At 40.0% G+C, this 25678-nt stretch overlaps 2 protein-coding genes across 8 annotated transcripts in view; one reads left to right on the top strand and one right to left on the bottom strand.

Annotated features, from left to right (window-relative positions):
• TMEM65 (transmembrane protein 65) overlaps positions 1 to 18834 on the bottom strand; it is a 54214-nt gene extending 35380 nt beyond the window's left edge. The window contains exon 1 of the mRNA XM_057736069.1: positions 18529 to 18834. Coding sequence (XP_057592052.1) covers positions 18529 to 18829 — 301 coding nt within the window. The 5' untranslated portion in view covers positions 18830 to 18834. The remainder of the gene's footprint in view (positions 1 to 18528) is intronic.
• A 606-nt stretch (positions 18835 to 19440) lies between these two features.
• Positions 19441 to 25678, top strand: part of TRMT12 (tRNA methyltransferase 12 homolog) — a 68384-nt gene continuing 62146 nt past the window's right edge. For 5 of the 7 annotated variants that reach the window (XR_009053873.1, XR_009053872.1, XR_009053874.1 and 2 more), the window contains exon 1: positions 19441 to 19996. The gene's annotated coding sequence lies outside the window, so the exon portion shown is untranslated. The remainder of the gene's footprint in view (positions 19997 to 25678) is intronic. The other 2 variants (XR_009053875.1, XR_009053877.1) reach the window with 1 other exon arrangement.

Raw genomic sequence — 25678 nt, forward strand, 5'->3', positions numbered from 1 at the left:
ACAGGTTTCAGTTACCCATATTTCTAAATCGATGATAACTGCTTAGGCTTTTAACAGAACTAAAAGTTCCAAAGGGTAAGGTTAATTTACAATAAATACACAACACATTAAACAAACTTAAAATGCAAACCATGCTGTATGCAAAATAATTTAAGCAAAGTAAATCATATTAAATGCCAACAAAAATCAAACATGCACCAAAAAAGGTTTATAAAGCTACAAGGCAATTTTTTAAAAAAAAAACTAATTAATATGAGTAAGCAATATACTTACAAAACTAGCATTCCTAATTGAAAAATGAAACACTTTAGAAATCGAAAACTTTTTAATTTAGTAAATTTCAATTAACAGGTCTTGTCTTTTAAAATAATGACTATTAATTATAAAAAGACTTTTTAATTATTTTTTTAAATACGTGCCTTAGTTAAGACCAAAAAGAAAAAAAAAGTATTTGAGTGTGATTTTGTAATTTTATTTAGCATTTAAAAGTTTACTGCAACATGCACATTATTTAGCAAAGAAATTTTTACTTAGATCATGCAATATTGTCACCTCACTAACCTTCAGGGGAACATAACATGCAGCCTGGGTCTTCAATGCAACTAGACTGGGATCTAGTTTACTTAAGGGCAACTAACCAATTCCTGGTCTGAGGCAGTCCTGTGGTATAACAGCTGAGGACAGGAGTTGGCCAGTAGTAATGATGAAGGTGACAGTGCTCAATTAATCATCACCTTTATTAATCTCATTAATGTAGTAACCTTTTAATTATTTAACTCTGGCTTAAGAAATAGTAAATACTAGATGTACAGTAATTTGTTTCTCTTATGTCTGTCATTTCACGGAGGTTTTTTTTAGGATAATCAAACATTATTGATTTGTGGTTGCTTTTACACATCTTGTGAATTTGGAATAATTATATACACTACTTAACACAGAGACTATATTCCTTCCCTTCCTTCATGCCAAAGGAAAACAAATGAGGAAAATAATTACTACATATAATGATATTCCTTTTTTTTAACGGCTAAGATATTAAAACAACAATACAACTTGAAAAAAAAAGGCAGATCTGGGGAGTCTCCTTGTGGTCTAGTGGTTAGAACTAGTGGTTAGGACTCAGCACTTTCACTGTCATAGCCCAGGTTCAATCCCTGGCTTGGGAACTGAGATCCCAAGAGCCACGCGGTGTGGCCAAAATAAGAAAGGAAAAAAAAGTCAGATCTTGTTACTTTTACTTATTAGGTATAGAGACAGTACTATATAACATTAAATTAAAAAAATCATGTAACTAAGTATACATAACATGGATACATTATATTGTAGATGGAAAGCTTAAAGTGAGTTATAAAAAAATTATTCACCTTGGAACATCGTAAGTGGTTGATATATCTGTGGGTATGGTGACATAAATACCCAGAAAACATTTATTTTAAAATAAAATTGTTTAATATTAGGAAGGAGCAGAGATTTTTCAGTCAGTGCATTGCCTTTTTCCCTTTCAATCATTCCCCAAATAAAAACTCTTTCACAGAATGTTAGAGCTGAAAGGATCCTTAGAAACAATCTTCCAGTGGTTCTCAATATGGTACCTCACCCTGGAAGGTGCTTGGAAATGCAGAGTTGTTTTTGGATGTGATAAGGACTGAGAAATGCTACTGGGATTCTAAACATCCTACAATGCATAAGAGAGTCCTTCATAATGAAGAATTATCTAGCCCAAATGCCAGTAGTATGCCCACTTAGTAGTATACTGACTTAATTCTCCATTTTGAAGATTCAGCGACTTAGGTCCAGGGATGTTAAGTGACTTACTCAAGGAGACACAACTGGGTCTAAAACCCAGATTCTCATTCTCTTGTTCTACTTCTCTTTCAATAAGTAAATTTTCAATGGAAAAACATAGAAGAACCAAGAATCAATTGTATATGAATATATAAAACACTGTCAAAACACTGGTCATGCATTAATATTTGAAACTGAAGTAAAACTGCAAATTAAACTACTAATACCTTTTCAAATTGCTTTTTTCTCTCCTAAAATATCACTCCCTTTCATGTAAGTCATTTTCAAATATCCATCAAAGTTAAAAGAAAGAGGAGGAAATTAACTGATTTTTAAACATTTTTTGAATGGGAAAATTACATGGTTTCTGCTGGTTTCAGAACAATAGGATACTCTATAGTATAACGCTAATCTCCCCTGCTAACCCTGAAGAAATTTATTATAGTGAAAAGAGCAATGAACTAAAAATCCAAAGCCCATGACACTAATTCCTGCTCTGATACATATGTGTATATATAACCAGTCTCGAAATCTTGACTATATCATAAACCCTGTAGATCTCAGTTTTATGTCACATAAAATGAGGAGTTTAGGGTCTCTGCATCCCTTCTAGCTCTAAGATTTTGACTCTATATTTCTTGTTTATTGTATAGCTAGTAGGATAAAAAAAAAATAAAGGCATACCACCTAAACATTCATGAAGAAGCACACAACAGTGAGCAGGGCTATAACTAAAGCCTGAGTCTCAGAAGGTGATCGCTGACCGGTTAAATCCTACTATTAGTTATTGTTCAGCAGCACCTTTCCTCCTAGTGACACCATTTGCCATTATCTACACAATAAGTGTCATTCCTCTACATTGCCCTAAAAATGAAGGCTAACTAAATCTTCTGAATAATCCAAAATTAAAATCTTTTTCTTCAAAAGACATTTTCATTAAATGTTTAACTTCTGCATACACGCTGAGATAAAAAATTTTAATTTTAGAGTCACATTAGAACTGGCAAAGCAGAACAAACTGGGGATTTTTGCACTGCACTAACATGTTAATATATGTACTGTGTGTATGTGTGTACACACACACTATATACCTCTCCATTTCTCGGAGTTTCTTACAGTTTAGTTTCTGCTCTTGACACTACATATACAGCCTAAGAAAACTGAGTTATATTTATACTTTATCCTTACAAAATTTCAATTGGTCCATAAAATATTTTATTCCTTTCCAAACACTGTGTTATACTTCTTAGGCAATGCATCTATATTAAATAGTAATCAAAAAATAAAATATGGACAGAGATTTATTACAATATTTCAATTTCTCCCTCCCTTCTCCCCGCCATACACACACACACTCAATTAATACAATTCCTCCACTACCACCACCACCACAACACACAACAGAAAGATATCAAGCTATATGGAGACGGAATCTAAAAAAAGTTCATGAATGGGCTTAAAGTGAACTTAAATAAGACTTTCAAACTATTCAAGAATATACTCTTAAAATCTATTTTCCTAAAGTTCAGTTACTTAAACACAGTTTCTCTTTACAATATTCTGAAGGTTTCCCTGTGTGTGGTCCTTTTAGCATATTCATTCATCCTAAAGATATTCATAATCTTTGTTGCTTCTTATGTCTCATTTGCTGTTGTTATTTCAACAACTTTGAAAATATGCTATTTAAATATAATTAAAATAAGTGATTTTGTCTTTTGTTAAGATCATAAATGTAACATTTCAGTTAATTAAACATGCAATTATTAGTTGAACATATCCACAAAGTCTGGGGTTAGATAATAAAAATATTCTGTGTAGACAGTCTAAAACACTGATGCAAACAAACAAAAAGACTATCACTATAACCAAGGCATTCTATTTCAAACAAGCAAGAAGTTCTGTCACATAGATGCTCTTCCAGTTGCAATAAACATCTGACAAACAATCAATACTGCAAGATCGTACTATACCAAAACTATCAGGGGTCTCTGCTGATGATACCTCCTTCGCTCGCTTCACAATGGCAATCTCGGGTTTAGGATACCTGCATGCTAAAAATATTTTTAAATCAATGTATTCAAGCAATAATATAAACAAAATATGTATACTTTTCAAATGCATATGAAATTTTGAAGTGAAACATGCTAGAAAATGGGCAGTCCTCACTCTGCACAATAGTGTGGGGACATAAAAATGGCAATGCATGCTGCAAAAGCAAGCTTAATAACTGACAGGGAAAAATCACAACTGTTCTCTGACCTTAAAAAAATTTTTTTCAAAACATTAAAAATTCTCTTACTGACAGTTATAAAGATATAGGAAAGTTTTTAAATAGTAAAACTGATATTTATTTAGTATGCTATAATTTAAAATATTAGAAACACTGAGAAATAGTGTTTTATTCTTTATAAAAGAAAACGAAATTATCAAAAGCCACTTCAACAGTGCTAGCACTCTCTTTCTCATCATATAACTTAGGATATGGAACAAGTATCTCTTCTATGCCTTGGTGAACTGTCACACTCCTTTCTGAGTCTGAAATAGCTTCCATTTTATCTTTCATATTTCTAATATCATGAAACACCTCTGAGAGTTCCTTTAATGTGACATTTACCAGAGTCACGTCTCTGGAACATCTTCATCCTTTTCATCACAACCTTCTCACTTTCCTCATTTACGTGTCTGTAAGTGTGCCTTCTCTTAGGTTCTCTGGCTGCATATCTGGAGTCTCTCACATGGCAGAGTTCAAAGGCAGTGTGAACAGTCCCACAGTAAGCGATTTCTTCTCTAATTTCATTTACATTTGATTAAGATTTCACTTCAGCATTATCACTTTTAATTTCTTTGCTGCATTTGCATCTTTTTTGGTCAATTCCCTGTTGATTATCTTAAAAAAAAGTCTTATAGTTTTAACACTGGGAGACAAGGAGGCACCACAACTACACATTTTGCTGTCTGTGTGTGAACTGAATAATAGATACGCAGTGACCCATCACTGACAGACCGTGAAAGAGTGGTATGATTGGTCACGATCACAATGCACCCGTTTTTACACAGTGATTTGTGGACTGAGGAGCTAGCAGCAAAGTTAATACTTTATGCAATTACTCACAGTTAATATACTGTGGTAAATAAAATTTGAACCTTGTTGTTGGGGACTGGTATTATTTAACTAAAACATGGTTACTAAAATTCATGCTTATGGGAACTGTGTAAAGCAGGGACTGACTGCAATAACAAAAAAATGAATTATTTAATGAAATGAGCATAAATTCAATGGTGGTGATGGGATATTGGGGACATGTAGGAGGAATGATTAAAAGAATAAATAAATTAAGGAAAATGGGAGTCAGGTATTTTTCCATCAGAGAATAAAGTTAGAAAGACAGAAACTAGAATGTACCCTGTGATGTTGGATCAGACTTGGAAACATTGTTATGAACTCTTATTTTATAACAGATATGGACAGAGAGAAAAATATACATATAAATAATATTTATTATGTAATATAAATACATGTATTCATATATTCACTAACTGTCCACTGTGGAGGCCTAAGAACAGCAATACCCTGATAGCTATGAGCACAGCTAATGTGCAGGTCTTGGTTTCTAAATACCATTCTACACTGAAAACAAGGCTCCTTACAGAAATGGCTGATTCAATGGGGCTAGGGCAGGAAAAGTGTAAGATAAGCCTAGAACATCTTATGGTGCCAGAAAGTAAGAAAACATTCAAAGAGTAACAGAGTTCTCAAAAAGACACAGACACCAACTTGAAGGAGTTTCCACTGGTGAAAATATGGGACAGTTTGAGGGTTAAAAATGAAGGTAATGAATTGTAACCCACTAAATAGAGTAAGAATTCATGAATATATACTGATATGAATTCCTAACTTGAATAGCTGATGAGGAATGGTATATTTCATAGACTCAAAGTGTCTCCCCACAAAATATTAATTACAAAAAGGAAAATAATAACTCTATAGTGGATAAGTTAGACAGACATTAGTCAAATGTTCAAAGGAAATAAATCGTTAACCAAGAAATAGTGAACATCATCAGGAACAAAGAAAAATCATGAGCAACTGATAGGATGAAAAAAGAACATAAAACTTATGATATTACTGCTTAAGATGCATACTGGAATCTATTTATGAGGAAAGAGACAAAACCAAATTGCAGTATATGCTACAAAATAACTTAGCTGTAATCTTCAAAAGTATCAAGGTAATGAAAGCCAAGCAAAAGACTGAAAAACTGTTTCAAATAAAGCAAATTCTAGATGCAACAAGTGATTTTGGACTGGATTTTTTTGGTGTAAAGGAGCATTACTGGGACAACTGGTGAAACTTGAATGACATCAGAGTGTAAGATGGTAGTAATCTATCCATGTTATACTGTGGCTTACATGGGACAGTGTTCTTGTTTGTAGGAAATACAGGCCAAAGTACCCCAGCTGTAGTGGGCATCATGATGCACAGTCAATCCTTAGCTGCCCAAAGTCCTTCTGAGAGAGAGCCCTCAGTGACAGCTCTCTCACAGGACTGCCTCAGCTGAAGAATGCTGCCTCCCCCAAGGCTCTGTCCCCTGCCCAGGGCAGTTCCACATCCAATTTCACAGAGGAAGAGGCCTGGACCTCTCACCCAACTCAGGACAGCACTGAAGGGTCATTTTATTTCTAGAACTCTCCTCAGGTTCAGTGAAGGCTTCCGTTGAGACTGCATCGCCTTACTTCTACCTCTGCCGAAACCTGCTTCTTTCCTGTCCTTTTCTAAGGTGAAGATTCCAAACAGCACTCCCAATAAACTTCTTGCATGCTAAGCTTTGTCTCAGAGATTGCCTCCCAAGGAACCTACCCTGTGCCAGGGATGACAGGGCATCATGTCAGCAACTTATTCTCAAATGATTCAGGGGAGGGAAAAATAAATCTTAGGGTACTATACTTGAAACTCATCTATAAATTTGAGATTGTTTACAAATTTTAAATACATAATTGAGTGGGGAAAACATAGGAAGAACAGGATGAAGAAAAGCAGAAGAAAAAAGTATGACAGAGGACATGGTTCACTGAAGAAATGAGACTGACCAATGAACAGTATATTCAAGGTAATAATGGGAAAGAAAAAGAAATGAAAACAAAGGAATAAATCTACTACACAGCATTTATTACTCAAAAGTGACCGCTGAATAAAATCAGTGTTAACAATTCAGTTTTTGTAATGTTCTTTACAGGCCCCTTTGAGTAGAAAAAAAAAAATGCTATAATGTTTTTTAAACCATAAGATCTTTCTAACACACAAACATAAAATTCTGCCAGCTCACAAAATATGCCACATCTTACATTATCACTCTCACAACCGTTTGCCTGTTTCCTTTCAAAATGAAAGCATGCCTGAATTTATCTATATGACCTCAACTCTTTCTCACCTTAAAAACAAAAAAAAAACACGTGCTATATAACCTTGCTACTCAAAATACTGGCCCCCAGACCTGCAGCACTGAATCACTGGGAACTTGTTAGAAATGCAGAACTCAAACTCAACCCCAAATCTACTGAAACAGCACTTGTAGTTCAATAAGGTTCCCAGATCATTTTATATGTACGTGTGAAGCAGGGTCTAGTTTTCACTGTGGGATATAGAGAGCTACAAAGAGCACTGCGCCCACCTTTACAGTGAAACAAAGTCAAACTAAATTCAAATTTATGACTTACTTCGAACCTGTGAGAGAATTCAAGTCAGAAAGCAAACAACTGGCCCTAAATCAAAAGAGAAGCAGGCGCCTGCAAGGACAGAGGAGATGCATGCTTACTTCAGACAGATGCAACTGGACACCATTAGAAGAGTACGGCTAGAATAGTAAGGGAACAGGTGAAGGCAGAATGACGGCCAGTAGGACAGTGTAAAGGCATTAGGGTACGAATAAACTGTGGGAGCCTGCACCTTCTTGCAGGTTCTTTCACCAGAAATCTCACCAGACACAAAAGGTAATACAGGGAGCCCTAAGAAAGCGTCCACTGTGGTACAGACCTAGAGGACGGGGAAAAGCACTAGTGCAGAAGGAACATTAAACTCGACCTGAATCCCTTTCTCAATCTCTCCCATGAGTCAAAAGCCTTGATCTATGAGAATGGCAAAAATACTGTCCCCCTTAGGGCAGGTAGGGTGACTAACCATCCAGTTTGCCTGGGCTATTTCAGTTTTAGCACTGAAAGTCCCACATCCCAGGAAAAAATGTTCTCCCTAGCCTTTAGGTATTTTAATTTGAAAGTGGAGTTTCAGAAATCAACTTCCGGATTTCTCTAAGCTTCTTACTAAAGAAAATGAAAAGACATTACTTGCTAAATGGCCTATATATTTTCTACACAATGCTGGTAAAAAGAGGTGTAATTTGCTTACCTGTGGTATTACATTTTTCTTTGATAAACTAGAATTCTACACAGGACTCTGTAAAAAATGAGTAAACTAGTAACATATATTTAAAATAAGTTCAGACTTCGGACCGATGAGGAAAGAGAATCTCAGTAGTACCCAAGCTACTGCTCAACACCTCCTGCCCCTACATCCAAAGTTCTCTTTAAAGAGCTGAATCCTTCCTTATTGATACTCCCTCTTCAGCCAACTCAAATCTGGCTTCTCCCCACATAATTCTTATAAAACTGCTTCTGACAAAGACATCACTGTCTTTTGTGTTATTATATCCAACAGACATGCTTTACTCCACCCCCACCCCACCCCCCGCCAGTCTTTCTCTTACTTGAACCATCTAAAGCATCAGGTCATTCCGTCTTTCTTGAAATGCTCTCTTCCTCACTTAGCTTCTGGAATACACTATTCTTATTATTTTCCTGATGCTGCAGACACTCCTCAGTCTCCCTCTAGTTCTGATTCTTCTTCATCTTCCCTTCCAGTAAACATCGGTGTTTTTCAGAGTTCTGTCCTGGAGCTTCCTCTCCATCTGTATACAACTGTTGACACCCACACTTACACCTTCAGCCTAAACGTCTATGAGCTCCAGATTTAAGTGTATAAATACACACACACACCTCTACTTGACATCTCCATTTACATTCACAAAGGTATCTAAAATTACACATGTCCAAATTTAACACTTTAAGTTCCACAGCCCCAAATCTATTCTTTCCTCAGTCTTCCCTCTCACAGTTAATAACACTTTTTAGTCAGTCACTATAGTCAGAAACCTAAGTCATCACTTACTATTATCTGACCCTTTCTAACCCATCAACAAGTCCCATCAGTTCACTCTCAAAAGTATATCTTGAATCCATCTCCTCCTCTTCATCTCCATGGCCACCTAGTCTCAGCCATCATCATCGCTAGCCTAGACTACTGTAATAGCTACCTAAGTGGTCGTCCAGCTTACGCATTTGCACCCTCCAATGTGTTCTCCAATAGCAGCCAGAGGGCTCTTTAAATACCATTATTTCACTCATGTTTAAATGCTCAAATGGCCTTCATATGGTTTACCCAGAAAGGTCCTGACTAATCTGGCTTCTGCCTACCCACATCTCATCCCACTCCACTCTACCCTTTGTTCATTAAGTTCCACTCATATTTGCCTTCCTTCAGTTTCCACACTTTACCAAGTCCCTTCCTATCTCAGGATCTTGGGATTTGCTTTTCCTTCTGAGAATGCTCTTACTCCATCTGTCTGAATGAATGGCTTCTTCTCAATCCTTTGCTTTCAGCTTCAACAGTACCTAAACAAAGGCCTTCCCAGATCACCTTAAGCAAAGTAAATGTCCTTCTGTTTATTCTTCTAATAGCACACACTATCTATAATTATTTTATTATTTAGTTTATTGCACATATCTTTCCTCTCTCAAAAATGTAAGTTTCATGAGAGTACTTTCCTGAATTAATTCTCTAGCACACCTCCAATATCCAGTACCACATCTATTATGATAGGGAGAGTAACAAATAGTTGTTACATAAATAAATTTTCAAAGTTTAGAAAGGTTTTCTATGAATAGCATGTTAGATTATTTTTTATAAAACTCATTCAAAAATCTAAAGGAAAATTAGAAGTTAGAAAGTTAGAGATTTATAACAATTGCAAGTCCCACATACTAGTTTTCTGACTTTTTCAAAATCCTCCCACAATTTATAAACTTTTTTGCACATTAATTTTACTTTGATTTCCCATATTTTAAAAGTAACAATGCCATATTTGCTTTCATACCGAATGTGTACATTATGCACATACAAAAGATAGATTAAGGTATGCTACCAGCACATGTGACTTGTATTGAGCATTTGAGTTGTTACCCTTTTTTGCAGCACGTGTTAAAAATCCCAGGTATCCATCTTTATATTTATATATTTATAAAGGTGCAATAATAAGAACAGGGATTTTAAAGTCAAACAAAGCTAAGCTAAAAACTCTACTCTGCCACACAGGTTTTAGGATCTTGGACAAGCTCCTCTAAGCCTCAGCATCTTAATCCATAGAATAGAGATAATTCCTTCTCTCTCCAAGAGAAGTAAACAGAATAATTACGTGAAAGCTCACTTAATTAGCTCAGTATGTCTATAGTAAATAGTCAATAACTGCTAAGTAATGGTAATGAAAATGGTGTTGGCAGCAGCAATAGTGGTGGCAGTGGGATGTTTTCTATAAAATATAAGAACCATTATATAACAGAAATTCAGAAGTTATATTACAAAATATTACACTAGTTTTTAAAATTACAAATGTTTCAATAACCCAGTGCCCTAAATAATCTATCCTAAAACCCAGAAAGAAGACAGAAAATCTAAACTAAACCAAGTAAAGAACATCATTATAACTTAAGTTTCCCTGAGCCTAAGTACCTTTTAGGGATTTACAACAATCCTTTGAACGGCCATAATTGTAATGTTAGGAAAAATACAAGATCTTCAGTGTGAGATCTGAAGAGTCAGAGGTCAGTAACAATGTGATAGGTGCAATTGGCTAGCTGGAAAGACAGAGGAGAGAGTAGAGGTCTGTGACCCTAAAATGTCTATCAAGATTAAACCCTGCTGAATAGCATAAGGGTGAAAAGAGAGATAATGAAAGAGATAATAAAATAAGAAAAACAAAAACAAAAAAACACCACAGAAGAGTAACAAAGAGCACACATTAGAAACAATAACAGAGATGCCAAGAAACAGACCTCCTTACACAGCAGAAAAGCTTACCACAACCACAAGGGATGAATGAGAATAGAGCAGAATAGTCTGAGGGCACTGGGGATAGGGTGGGGGAGGGGCAGAATAAATACAACACAGTTCACCAGCACTATGACACAGTCTGAAAAGCACGCCAACTGAAACAGCACAGTTTTCTGGAGGCATTTGGTGTGATGACTAGTATGTCTACAAATAGAAGTAAGAAGCCCCAAAGAAAATCACGGTATTTAAAACACAGTATACCAGGACTCTGACATCTGGTAGAAGCAAAACCGTGCTCATTATACTTTTACTAAAGCAGAGAAAAACGCAACATGTTCAAATATGCTGCCATCAAAAACAATCACAGTAAACATTTCAGAGGTTAAGAGGGATGACTTTTTTTTACCTGCAAAGTCCTTTGTCCAGAAGAGTCTCTCATTTGCCAGATGGTTTGAGTTAACTACCTGATTATATTTTAACAAATAACTACTTGCTTTTATGTGGCTGTTTTCATTAACTTAAAGCAGACATAAACCTATGAGTCAAAGACAAGGCCAGAGTCTTACATACTAGTTAATTCAGCTGACGAGTGAGATGCTAATAAAATCTGCACTCAGGAATTTAGTCCCTTTTTGTTCCGATTAGCTTTATACTCTCATATGTCAAAGAAAACCAGACGAGTATAATTACGCAAAGTCATCACTATTTTTAGAAAAACTAAAACAGTTGCCACTAATAGTGGTTCAATATCAGATCATTCCCAACATTCAAGATCATCCATTATCTTTAGTTCTGCCTGACCCTTTGGATGACCCAAAAAGTTGTAGACTTTAAACATTTATTTATGTATGTATTTATTGGCTGTGTTGGGTCTTTGTTGCTGTACATGGGCTTTCTCTAGTTGCAGCGAGCAGGGGCTACTCTTCATTGAGGTGCACAGGCTTCTCAATGTGGTGGCTTCTCTTGCTGGTAGCATGGGCACTAGGTGCACGGGCTTCAGTAGTTGTGGCACGCGGGCTTAGCTGCTCCACAGCATGTGGGATCTTCCCTGACCAGGAATGGAACCCATGTACCCTGCACTGGCAGGCAGATTCTTTACCACTGAGTCACCAGGGAAGTCCCTAAAGTTGTAGACTTTATATTATTTCAATTTTCCTATCTACAAACTTGTTTATAAAAATTTGATTGTCACAATTACTATAAAAAGTAAGCAAATAGTGATTATTGAGAGGAACACCACCAAATTACTGGTGAATGCAACTACAGCAGTGTTTGACTTATTTGGAAGCCCTATTTTCTAAGTATCTAATATTTAGAATTTAGTTAAGAACTTAGAATTGAGAGGACATCACAATCAAGGAAAACAGTTATCAAAAGGCTCATTTCCTTGTTAATGAGGTGAAGAGTCTGATAGGGGAGAAAGATGAGGAATCACTCTTCTGTCCCTATCCAGAGACAAATGTAAAAAATGAGCTAGAGGCAAAAAGAATATAGTGAAAATAGCAAGTATCAATGGATCACAGGAAGAGGAAAGACAGGGACAAGGACTGAAGAAGAAACAGTTTTTTCTGTTTATATATTTATAGTTCATATAGGTATTTTATATGTTTATATTTCATGTAGAGCAATGGCCCTCAACCAGATTGGTTTTGCTAAATTCTTCCCCTTCCTCCCACCCAATGTCTCCTCCAGAGAACATTCGGCAACGTCTAGAGACATTTTTGGTTCACAAAACTTGGGGTGAGGGGTGAGAAGGGTGGGAGGGTGCTACTGGCATCTCGTGGCTCGCAGACAGGGATGCTGCTAAATAGCCGAGGTGGAGGACAGCCCCCACAACAAAGAATTATCCAGCCCCAAATGTCACTACTGCCAAGGCTTAGAAATCTTGATATAGAGGAAAGAGTCCTAGACATCTCTCTGTCTCTCTCTGTCTCTGTCTCTCTCTATGTATGTATCAATCAAAGGCATCACTATCACTACACTGGCACTCAGTACAAGAACGAAGGGTCAAAAGTCTTAAGACAAACAAAAACCTAATATGTTACTGGTAGGCATTCATAAAGAAGGATGTAGTACAAGATTTCCAACAGAAATGATTAACTTTTAAATGTACTGATATAAAAGAACAAACTACAATTATTAGTTATGGTTACCTACATAGAACATCTCCTCTTAATTTCCCTTCCCTTGAATCTAGACTGGCCTTAGTGAATTGCTTGACCAACAGCATGCAGCAGAAATGACATTCTGGGACTCTCAAGGCTAGGGCATAAATCTGTGGTAGGCTGAATAATTACTACCATCACCCCCCCACCCCCCATATGTCCATATCCTAATCCTCCATCCTGTGAATACATTACCTCACATGGCAAAGGAGAGTTTGAAGATATGATTAAGTTAAGGATTTTGAGAGAAAAAGATTATCCTGAATTACCCAGGTAGGTCCTAAATGTAACCATGAGGATCCTTATAAGAGAGCGGCAAAAAGGCCAATGATGTGACAACAGAAGCAGAGATTAATGTGAGCAGAAACCAAGGAATGCCAAAAGCTATAAAAAACAAGGACCAGATTCTCCCCTAGAGCCTCCAGGACAGTGTATTGCTAAACTTTAATTTTAGCCCCTTATGTATAATTTTGGACTTCAGATTTCCAGAACTCTAAGAGAATAAATCCGTGTTGTTTTAAACCACTATATTTGTGGTAATTTGTCACGGCAACAATAGGAAAATGATACAAAGTCTTACAGTTTCTATTCAGCCTTCTTGGAACATTTTCTCTGGGAGTCCTGACTCATTTTAAGGCTGTATGATACTGGTGAGATCACATGCATCTACTCTCATCAATAGTTCTAGTTGAGCCCAACTTTTCAGCCATGTTCAACAAAGTGCCAGACGAGTGAAGCCATCTTTGACTCTATGACCAGCTCACCTGCCAGCTCTTTATCGAGTGACTCCCACAGATACCTCATTGAAAGAGACAAATCACCCAGCTGAGGCCTGCCTATATTCCTGATCCACAAAATCATGAGATATCAATATAATGGAACAGTTGTTTTATGCCACAAATAACTCCGGACCTCAAGTTATATGTTAAATGATGATTAAAGATTGTTAAATAGAATATATCCATTTTGTAATGGAAGGAAAAAATCTTATTTGCATTATCTTTTTTCTAGGCAGTAATTCCTAGCTATAGGACTACTCCAATATGCCCATTAACTCTAAAGTATCATAATTAAGGTTGTTGGAATATACTGCTATAATTATATAGGTTCTTTCCATATTGGTAAAATAACTGATTGCAACGAAGCTTCATTTACTTATCCAGGTCCAAGATACAGAAGCTCTCAACTTAAGAGATCTCTCACTCTGACTCAACCCACATTTCATATTCTCATCCTGGTTCTCCTCCTGTTGCAGGTCTAGTTAGTCCCTTATTCCTCTTTAACTGTTTCAACTAAAGCACTTAAATATCTTCATTCACAAATCTTAATTTGGAGCATGAAATGTTTTCTTCCCCTCTTTCTTATTCTCTTTGAGCAAAAGCCAAGATTATCTCCAATTCATCCCAGAAGCTAATAGCTTAACAGCATTGCCATGTTCTTATATAATCCTATACAAAGGGCTGATAAAAATGGGAACACTCTTGTTAAGAGTCCAAGATCCCTAGTGGGTTGGAACTCCACAAAAACATCATATTTGTTTCTAAGTATTCTAAGTATGCTATATGGCAAGTTCTCAAAATGAAACTGCTCATCCTACTTTAATAATCACAAAGGCAGGGAACTACAAGATTAAATTTAGAATTATATGGTGCATCTACATGGATGTAGATAAATGGTAAAAAAAAAAAAAAATTAAACAGATACAATTACCACTTATACAGAGAAACAGAAAAAAATGCAAGCTGATTAAAATCTAACATTGATAGAAAAATTGCTCAGTTCCCCTCAAAAGATCCCTTATTTACTATATATAAAAAGGATCTCATTTTCAAAATACCTTAAGTACACATTTAAGAAAAATATTCCCTAAGAAGGTCCTTTTATCAAATCATATCTTTCATTGTGCCTCCCTGAAAGCCAGCTCTTACCTTTCTGTGTAATTCTCCAACGAGCATTCATTACAACACCTAAGTAAGTGTGGAAGGCAGCCTCCAAGCCAATGATTTCCACCTCCTGGTATTCACACCCTATATAGTATCCTCCCACAGTGTACAATGAGGGCAGAAGATGGATTATTTCTTCTAAGACTGGGTATAAAAGACTGTGGCTTCCAGCTTAGGTCTCTCTCTCTCACCACTCACTCTGGAGGAAGCCAGTGGCCATGTCTTGAAATACTCAGGCAGCCCTGTGGAAAGGCCCACAAGGCAAGGAACTGAGACTTCTAGCCAATAGCCACGTGAGTAAGCCTTCTTGGAGCTGGTTCCTCCAGCCCCAGTCCAGACTTCAGATGATGCAGCCCCAGCTGAAAGCTTGATTACAGCCTCAGGAGACACCCTGAGCCAGAAACATCCCCCTAAGCTGCCCCAGGACTCCGGATCCTCAGAAATCATGAGACAATACATGTCTGTTTTAAGCCACTATGTTTGGGGGTAATTTGTTGTACAGCAATGTAAAACTAACTAATGCAATAAGCACTGCTCATCCTTCAAAAACCAAACTGATATTTTAAAAGTTTTTAAAAATAATTATAAATAGAAATAGTAATTGCCAAAACTTGCAAACAGATTTCGTTTAAAAAGCTCAGCTAATATTAAAAGGTAACAGTAATAAAATCAGCTTGCCAGTCCTACTTGTAAAAACAATGCACCAACAATGAACTATCGGAAGAATAAGAACTCTTTCTGGAAGAACAGAGAACAGGTTGAGCAGATAAGCTGAGAACACAACATCAGCTTTTTTAAAACGAGAGAGGGATTCAGTTTGTAATTTAGAAATCACAACATCTTACTTAACTATAACAAGACATCCCCCAAAGTCTGCCTTATCTATTACAAACTGATGCTAAGGCTTTATCTTGTCACAGACTATATCAAATGCCTACTGATAAACACATAAGAAAGAGAAGGGCACATACACCAAATTTCAGCAGCAGATCCCATTTCCATTTCAAAGTATAGAAGATTTTTTTCCTGTAATGTTTCCACACCAAATCCAAAACACTTCATTAGATCATGTAAGCACACTTTCCAAGAACACATAAGATTTCCTATTATTAGAAACAGCTTTTTAAACAGAATTTATTTCATTAGAAAGTGCACTTAGTATACACATTTAATACATGGGCTGAGTATTTAAAAACACTCAAAAAGCAACAATAAAAGACAAACATGGCAATTTTTCACTTGTCTGGGGAAAAAACTGATTTCAGCAATAGAATGAGCTGTATGCATTCGCAACATAATACATCCTCTTTACCTTAAATGGTTAATGTTCAGGGTAATTTATTAGTGATAATCCCAGTTATCTCCATAGAAACTATATGTATTGATACTGAAAACAATAAGGAACACTAAGATGTACTAAAAATTAAAGCATCATCAATAAGTCATTTGAGTCAAAGGGCAATAATTTAGTCATCAATATTGGCAAAATTAGTTGACTTAAACTTTGAAGTTCCTTAGCTTTTAGGTCAAATAAGCATTTGACTACCACATTTGTTTGCTATATCCTTGCCTATTTATCTTGAACAAAGACAACTGAAATTACCAACTTCTCTCTCATATAACTTACATGTTATTAAGTTTAACTGACACTAACTGATCTCCATTGACTGAAGTTTATAGGTCCTTTCCAGAATATTTAAAACCATGTTAAATTTTAAAATATTACCTCCATTGGAAAATGTAGCATTCCTACCACAATATTACTGGCATGTGCTAAAATAATAAGGTATGAGGTAAAATTTATCCACTTGTATCATTTGAACTGTCATGAAATCCTATTAAAAAGGCCCTCCAATCTTGTAACAATGTTAATGCAGAATTTCCAAGAAATTACTTAGAAAAGGTGAAATGCGTGATAAAATAATCTTACCCATGGAGAAAGATTCCTAAAACTAACACTCTAGCATGAAACTCTTTACAGTTTCCCAAGGGTCACATTTTCAGAAATGAATATTTTAAAACCACACACTGAGTGCACACATAGCTTACAGATATGCTAGTATTTGATTATGACTTCGTATAATATCATGATTACAATTAGTAACCGAATTGATTGTGATGTTACATTTTTTTTCCTATAGAAGCACTGTGGATAGACAATGTCTGGAATCATCCAATACCATAAACTGGTTTCCCTGAACTGAGGGGGAAAAAAAGCAGTTAGAAGGCACAACTAATAAAAAGTTTCTGAAGAAGCCGTATAGAAAAATCATGCTTATGAGGTAGATAATTCTTTCCTCCATTCCTTTGCATAGACCAAAGTGCCTCTGGCAAAGTAAATGCCTGTTCCAAATAAATGTGCTCCTGACTTAAGGACTCTTTGGAATGTTTATGTATCTACCAACCTTGAGGGAGGGGAGAAGTAAACTTTAAAAACAAAAACAAAAAAACACAAAAAACTTTCAAACACACCAGAATGTATAATATAAAATAGCAGCAATGTATTTTGTCTGTATCACCGTATTTAAATGGCAAAATTACTTTAAGACTGAATGATTTGATCACTGGCTCCTTTCATCCTTCTGATTTTCTGACTTTTAGCTTTCTCACTTGGACTCAAATTCTGACCTACCAGCATTCTGCACTGGTTTTAAAAATATCCTCTTTTAACATGTTAGCTTAAAAATAGCTTGGCTTTCACCATTCCAAAATATTTCTGAGCAGAAGTCTGCTTTTTACTGTAGAGCCACAGATTTCCAGAAAAATACCTTCTTATCTACTGCATTCTTTCACCCTCTGGGGAAACTACAGAAACAGGAGTTTAACTTGGGCAACACCAAACCTATGATGGGCTTACAAGTCCGTATCTGCAGCTGCTGGTCTGTTCCACTCCTTCCATTTCCCAGGGAGATGTTTCCTTCGGCTGCTTAAATGAATCCAGCTAGAGGTGTGTGCAAACAAGCCGCTGAGAGCATCTCTGCCTTATGAAGCAACATCCCTTCTTTCGGACCCCACACACCTTCGTTTGATAACCATTTAACAAAGTTTCCTCCTGCCTCTCGGCTTTGTAGCGCTTTGGAAGGCGGCACTGCAGGCCACCTGCATGGCCGCACGTTCCCAAGAAAGCGGCAAGGACTAGGGGACAGGAGGGCTGGGGGCGAGGAGGGGAGTCAGCAAATCTAAACAAAATCACATCAACGTCGGTTGGTAACTGGGGCTGAAGCTCCAATTTTGAGGCTGGGGAGGAACCAGCCAAGCGTTGGCCCCGGCTGCCTGGCACGATCCGCTCCTGTCCCACCTGCCCCGGGGACAGTCAGGAGGCGGAAAGTTCCGCCCCCCCCCCCCCCCCCCACGCCCCGGACGTCCCAGGCGCGAGGCCAGGCAGGCGGGCGGGCTCCCGGGGCGCAGGCGGAGGAGGGGAGGGGAGGGCTCCGGGGACCGCCCCCACCCCCCCACCCCGGCTCGCCCCTCCCCTTACCTTGGGCGATGGCAATGGACTCGAAGCGGTGCAGCTCCTTGAGCAGGCAGCTCCTCTCGCTGGAGTGCAGGCTGTAGATGAAGTCGCGCGCGCCCTGCGCCGTGTTCAGCGCCTCCATGGGCTCCTTCTTGGGGTGGGTGCCCAGCTCCCGGGGGCCGCCCGGGGCCGCGAGCGCCAGCAGCCCCCGCCCGCAGCAGCACCAGGACGGCAGGCGGGGCGCGGCGGCGGCGGCGGCGGCGGCCGGGCCCGGCCTCAGGCTGCGCGCGGTCCGGCTCCTCAGCAGCGGCAGCAGCCGGGACATGGCGGGCCGAGGAGCGGGGACCCCCGCGGCAGCCCGGGAGGGCGGGTTCCGGCGAGCCTGCGGGAAGAAGGAGCTGGGTTCAGCCCGCCCCCGCCCCGATGTCCTCCTGACAGGCAGCCGAGGCGCCGGGAACCATGCACTCCCCGGGCCCGCGCGACTGGAGCCTGCTTTTCCGTCCTCCTTCCCTTCCCAAAGGCCTGCGGCGCCTCCGGTCCCTGCCGACGACAAAAACTTTCTCTGAGGCGGCCGGGCCGGGAGAGCGCTCCCGGAGAAGGCGGGCGGGCGGGCGGGCGGGACGCGCGGTGCGGGCGGGCGCCTCCCAGCCCAGGAGGAGCGGCGCGGGCGGGCGGGTTCGGCAAGCGTTTGTGTCTGTCAGTCCGATCTTCCAGAGGGATGAGTCAGCCACGCGCCGCCCTTCTCCGGCACCACCCTCCTCGTTCGCCAGTTTTCCCACCCTCCTGCCTGTCCTAGTCCCCACTCCGTAGGGATTCCGCGCCCGCAAAGCAGCCGCGCTCTCAAACCGCCACCGCCGCCGCAGCCACCTCTAGCGGCAATATAGGGGGTAACGGGGCGGGGCGGAGGAAAGAGGCGGGGTGGGGCGGGGCCGCGCAGGCGCAGTGCGTAGGCTCGCGGGCCGCGCTCCCTCCCGGGTAAGGAGCGTGCACGCGCGTCCCCACCCACTCCGGTGCGTGAAGGTGGAGAGAAAGCGGGCCCTCGTCCCTTGCGCTGGCCTCCGCTGAGTTTTAGTCCCGGGCGGGGAGCTGGGGAGAAAAGCTTCGGAGGGGTAGTGCGGCTGCTACCCGGCCCGCCCTAGCGCCGTGCCTGAAACTGAGGCTTGTTCTGAACGATGCCCCAGCGTGTGGCCCCCCTCGCGCGGCACGGACCCGGCCACAGCGCCCTTCTCAGCCTTTGGGGCTTTGCAGCCCCCAAGCCGCGCCCTTCGCCAAGTCAGCGCACACCCCGGCTTCGGCCAGACAACCCGGTCTCCGAGGCACCCGCTCTGGGAGCTCCAAAGGGAGGGCGAGGCCAGTTCCACCCCTTCCCAAGAAGGGTTTGAGACCGAGGCCTTGACACTGAGAACACCCTTCCCTGTTCTGATGCAAGCAGCTTGCAGATGCTGAAGCCCGAGGCAAGAATGTCACAGACCTTTTCCAGGTGTTTGTCCAGGTTTGTTTGGTTGGTTTTTTCCTCCGTGCCGGGGTGGAAAGAGTTCTGCGATCCTCCACCATTTACATGTGTCCTGGGCATCTTTCAAGGCCCCAGTTCATAGGGTCTGCTATTCCAAGCTTTAATTTATCTCTTGCTAAAGGAGGAGATCTCTGCTTTATCTGAACGTGTCTAAAGACACTTAGGCTTCCTGTCTTCTTAGAGAATAGATCCACTTAGAGAATAAATCTGCTCAAGTGTAATCAAGATCTAAATCCTATCCTTATCATATCCAGTGCTGCACCCAGCCCAAGACCTTGTATGCAGTAGATGTGCTATAAGAATGTAAGTGCAATATGGAAATGTGAGTCAAGGGAGGAACGTTATCACTAAATCCTCCTACTCCTCTAACGCAGTGGTTCTCAAAGTGCGGTCCCTGGACAGCAGAGCTTGTGAGACATGCACATTCATGTGCTCCACCAGAGACCTCCTGAATCTGAAACTGGGGGTTGGGCCCAGACATCTGTGTTTTAACAAGCCCTCCAGTTAATACTGATGCATCCGAAAGTTTGAGAACCACTGCTCTAACTTAAACATGGAAAGCAATTTTTTAAATTTTTAAATTTCAGAACAGTGCCTCTGGTCTAATAATGACAGTTCATGTCTTTGAAACCCCCTCCACCCCCCCAGTGTGTGTTGGAATCTTCTACAGAGTTAAGTCTCAAATTCTTGGGATTTCTACCACCCTCCGCCCCATATGCCTTTTACCCCCAAGTGATTCTGACTCATTGGGTTTGGAGTGGGGCCAGGAAAGAAAAGTTTGAGAAAGGTCTTCAGTAAGAATTCCCAGCGGTCTGCAGGACACCAGTTTTGTGTCTGGGCTCCAGAAACAGATTGCTGAAAATTTGGTAACTGGATCTACCACTTCCTAGCTATGTGTTAGTGTTAGATTGTTCCAGTAATGGTCCCAATGAATCAGGCATTATGGTATCCACTGCCTTGTGTAAGACCTGTCCCACGTGATTTGCTTTTTAGCCAATGAGTGGGATATCACAACCTGCTCTAATAAGTGCTCGTTCCTTGGGGCTTGCCATAATGTGTTTGCCATGTGCTTTATGAATATTCAGTTCTGCTATAGAAAAGAAGAGAAACAAAAAATGCAGACACAGTTTGCTTATGAGACATGTTACACAGAGTGAACCTGTCTTCGAGGGCCCAAAAGGCAATCTTGGCCTGGATTCGGCCTAACCTGCTCTTCACTTTTAAAGATGACAAACGTCATGCCTCGGTTAACAATCACAGTCTCCTCATGAAAAATTGCTGCTGAATCAACAGTCCGCAGTAGGTTACATCATGCAAATACTCTCCAGAGTTACTGGCATCGCCGTTGCTGGCAGGGCACAAGGCGTTTGCTGTCTACATCTTACGATGAAATTGTTGCTTTACTTGGGGGGACCTTTAATCATTTCTTCTGCCCACATTCTTGCAGTTCCCTTTTTATACTTTTCATCCATCAAGTCTTAGTATTCTGACCCGCGGAAGTCCCCTGCCCCGTTGGGGTTGTGGTGGATCAATTGCTGCTTCACAATGAAAACCACAAAATCTTATTAGGAAAATTAAAGAATACTTAAATAAAGGGAGGAACATACCAATTCACGTTTGGAAAATTCAATAGTATTGATATAAGATGACAATTCTCCCCAAGTTAATCTACAAATTTAGTGCAGTCCCAATCAAAATCCCAGCTTGGTTTGTGTCTTAGTGTATGTGTGTGTGAAATGGTCGAACTGATACTAAAATTTGTATTTCAATGCAGATGGAGGCAGTGTAGCATACCAGAAAGAGCATGGGTCCCCCTGACTTTACATCCTAATTCTATTACTTACTAGCTGCTTCAATTTGGACAAGTTGTCTATGATGTGAAGTCTTGGTTCAGGGATTCCTTGTTATTTCTTAAAATACTACCCCACATAGTCATGAGCATAAGATGAGTTAATATATGTAAAACACATGGAACAATACCTAACATGTAGTAAGTAGGTAGTCAAAAAATGATAGGTAGTATTAAAAGGCATTACGGTTAAAAAATTAGTGTTAGTAGTATCAGTGTATCTAGAAGTATCAGAGGCTCTTATAACTTCAGAGCTAAAAGAAAGAGAATCCAACTGGATCTCTATTTTCTCAATGTTTCTTCACTCTCCAACTCCCTACAGTCTAGCTGTTTGGCTTCCATAGGACAAGACTGGAGATATAAGTTTGAGAGCCATCAGCATCCAGGTATCATTGAATACTGTGGACCTGGCCAGGTTTCCAGTGGGTAAAGTAAAGATGGAGCTGAGAGTCTGGGGTTGACCCTGGGACTTTTTACCATTGAGACACTGGAAGAGGCACAGGAGCCAGCAAAGTAGGAGGAAAACCAGAGGACAATGATGTTTATTGTCCTTCTCTCTGTTCCTAACATTAGAAACATCCAGAACAATGTTCACCCCATTACTGGTCATCATTATTCTTGGGATATTAGATGATTGTTTTAACTTTCTTCTTTGCACTTGTCTCTGTTGCTTGAATTGTTTATAAGTGTATTTATTGATAATTTAGACAACAAGAAAGCTTTACTGTAAAGAGAGGAACTACAGAACACTTTAGTATGAAAAACACGTGGAAAATCCTAAATCCTGAAGAGACAATGTCTCTTTTGGATCCTTTGCCTTCCTCTACACCAGTCGTTTATTACTGCCTCTATCACCACCTCATTTTGGTGCTGCATCGTTAATGATTTAATCTATATGTTGGAAAGTGTCCGTCACAAGGCAAGAAGTAGTATCTCATGGAAGCAGGATGGAAAATATGAGAAGGGCTATCAACTGGAGCTCAGAACTCTTGTGTTAATTTCATACTGCAAGAGGTTCATATTTATCTGTCCACAAATATACCTACAGGCAACACGACTATGACTATCCACACAACAGAAGTGCATATACATACGTAATACCCACTCATATAAATACACACACAGAGATACATATACACAGATGCACACACCCCCTACATGACTCTTGCAGGGCAATATCTTGTAACTTTTCCCCCTTCCAGATTGCCCAGTGTGTTTGAGGTTGGGTAGGGATGTTGACCAAGGTAAAGGTAAACAACAGGGCTATGAAATGCCTTCTCTTTGAACTTTAAACTTGAATTCTTAATGAGGCTTCCAAGTATTTAGATGCCCCAAGAACTATTTTGAAAAATTACTCCAACTCTGAGCCCAGTAGCAAGATCGGTGGAAGGATTTTTGAGTATTCCTATTTGGTTTGAAGGAAAATAAGGCATCAATTCAGACTTTTCTGAACACCTTTTCAAATAGATATTAAATCATCTTCTGACACATAGCTGAACTCAGATAATATTGACCCCTCTCACCTCTATACCAGCCATCAAGCTAGGACTGGAAGTATAAAATTAAAAAGATATTTCGTTTAAGGCCAAATTTTCTGTTTTAGATCAAATATTTTCACTGCTGTCAATTACTACTGTTCAACAGAATCGATTCTCAGGGGGGTGAGAGTATTGCTCTTCCTTGTCCCCTTGAAGTTGGGGCTGGCCATGTGACTTGCTTCAGTCCGTGAATGGACACCTGACTGACACATTTGCACCTCCAGATGAAGGCACTTAATTGCCTGTGCTCAGCTGTGCAGCTCTGTCCTCTCCTAGCATGGTGAGATTCACATCATGTGTTCAAATGGAAGCTCCATGAAACTGAAGAGGCGGGGAGTAGTGAGTCAGTATATAGGAGGACAGCTGCCCTGGAGAGTTGCCCCAATCCACAGCAGATTTTGTGACAGATAAATAAACTTTTTTTGTGTTGATTACGCAAAGCTCCCACATCATGACTAGTACAGTTCCTACTTTCTTACGTTGAATGCTTTTCTTCACTCCTATTTTCTTTATCTAAAAGGATGCCTGTTTGGGCTCCAGGATGTTTGTTTTTCCTTGGTGTTAAGATATAAGGAAACAGGATCCTCATTTACTTTGTCTTGTTTCTGAGCTTTACCTGGGTCTGGGGCCACAAATATAGATTTGGGAGTCAACAGCATTAAGGAAGTGGTTAAATCCATGCACTGGCTGACGTTGTCTATAGAAAATGTGTAAATAAAAATGTAAGAGAACAGAGACCTGGGAAACAACAGTTAAGGCATAAGCAGTGAAAGAAGAAAGAACCAAGAGAAGAAGCTAAGATGATGTGACAAAAGGAATACAAAACAAAACAAAGAACAGGTGGCCACAGAAGCCAAAGGATGATAAAGTTTTAGAATGAGTGGTCTAGAGTTTCAAATACAGCAGCAAAATCAAGCAAATTAAGGACAAGGTAGTACTCATCAGAAACTGGGTTGAATGTAAATGGGTGAAAAAAGTTTCGCAAGCACAGAGTTAATGGGAGAATAGATGACATCAACACAGTAATACAAGTGGGGAGCAGGTAGAGGAGTGGTAACCAACCTGACTGATCAGAGGGAGGTGAAAACTCAGTTGTAATGGAACAACCTAGAAGCTTCATTCTAGTAACAGCCTCAAAAATGTACAGGAATTGGAGGCACCAGGTACCTCTGAAGGTGGAGATATAATTGAGCTGAAAACAGAAGATCCAGGTGAAAATTTTTAATGGAGCGGTTGTAAACCCAGATCCCATGCAGCTGGGAGATTGCCACTCCCTCACCCTGGGAGAAATCCAGAAGTTTACTAGTGGAGAGACACTAGGTTTGGAGGCTCCACGAACACCTGGAGGCAAGGGAAGCACACCACAAACAAGGAGATTAAGTGAAGGCCACAGACTGACTCATGGATTATTACTCCCCTGCTCTGCCTGAACAACACTGTTAGCCATACTATTAGAGGAATCCTCTCTGAGAACCCTATAAAAGAACAGCCAGGCCACCCTGTAATTAACCAGGACACCAATCAACCAGTTCTGCCAATCACAGTTTCCAGCTTTTTGTCTCATTCTTAAAGACAAAATATGAGCTGAGGGGACTTCCCTGGTGGCGCAGTGGTTAAGAATCTGCCTGCCAATGCAGGGGACATGGGTAGAGCCCTGCCCCAGGAAGATACCACATGCTGCGGAGCAACTAAGCCCGTGTGCCACAACTATTGAGCCTGCACTCTAGAGCCCATGAGCCACAACTGTTGAGCCTGTGTGCTGCAGCTACTGAAGCCTGCATGCCTAGAGCCCATGCTCTGCAACAGAAGCCTCTGCAATGAGGAGTCCCCGCTCGCCACAACTAGAGAAAGCCTGTGTGCAGCAATGAAGACCCAACACAGCCAATAAATTAATTAATTAATTTAAAAAAGAATGAGCTGAGCCTAAATTCACTAGTCAGCTGAAGAAAGCCTTCAAGATGGAAAGAAAGAACCAAAATAGTCTCAAAAAACAAACAAAAAAGCAACTCTGAGGACATGGCAAGCAAAATAAAACTCTTGAAAATGTATAACATTAACATTATTTTTTGCAAAATAAGAAGAGATACCACTTCAGTGGAAAAATAGGAGTTTATAAAAGTAGGAATATTCAGAAAACAAATCCCTGGCAGTCCAGTGGTTAAGACCCTGCAATTCCAGTACAGGGGGGTGTGGGTTTGAGCCCTGGTTGAAGAACTAAGATCCCTCATGCCCTGCAGTGCAGCCAAAGAATTAAAAAAACAAAATAAAAACAAA

This window comes from Hippopotamus amphibius, chromosome 5, assembly GCF_030028045.1.
Source record: "Hippopotamus amphibius kiboko isolate mHipAmp2 chromosome 5, mHipAmp2.hap2, whole genome shotgun sequence".
Lineage (NCBI taxonomy): Eukaryota > Metazoa > Chordata > Mammalia > Artiodactyla > Hippopotamidae > Hippopotamus > Hippopotamus amphibius.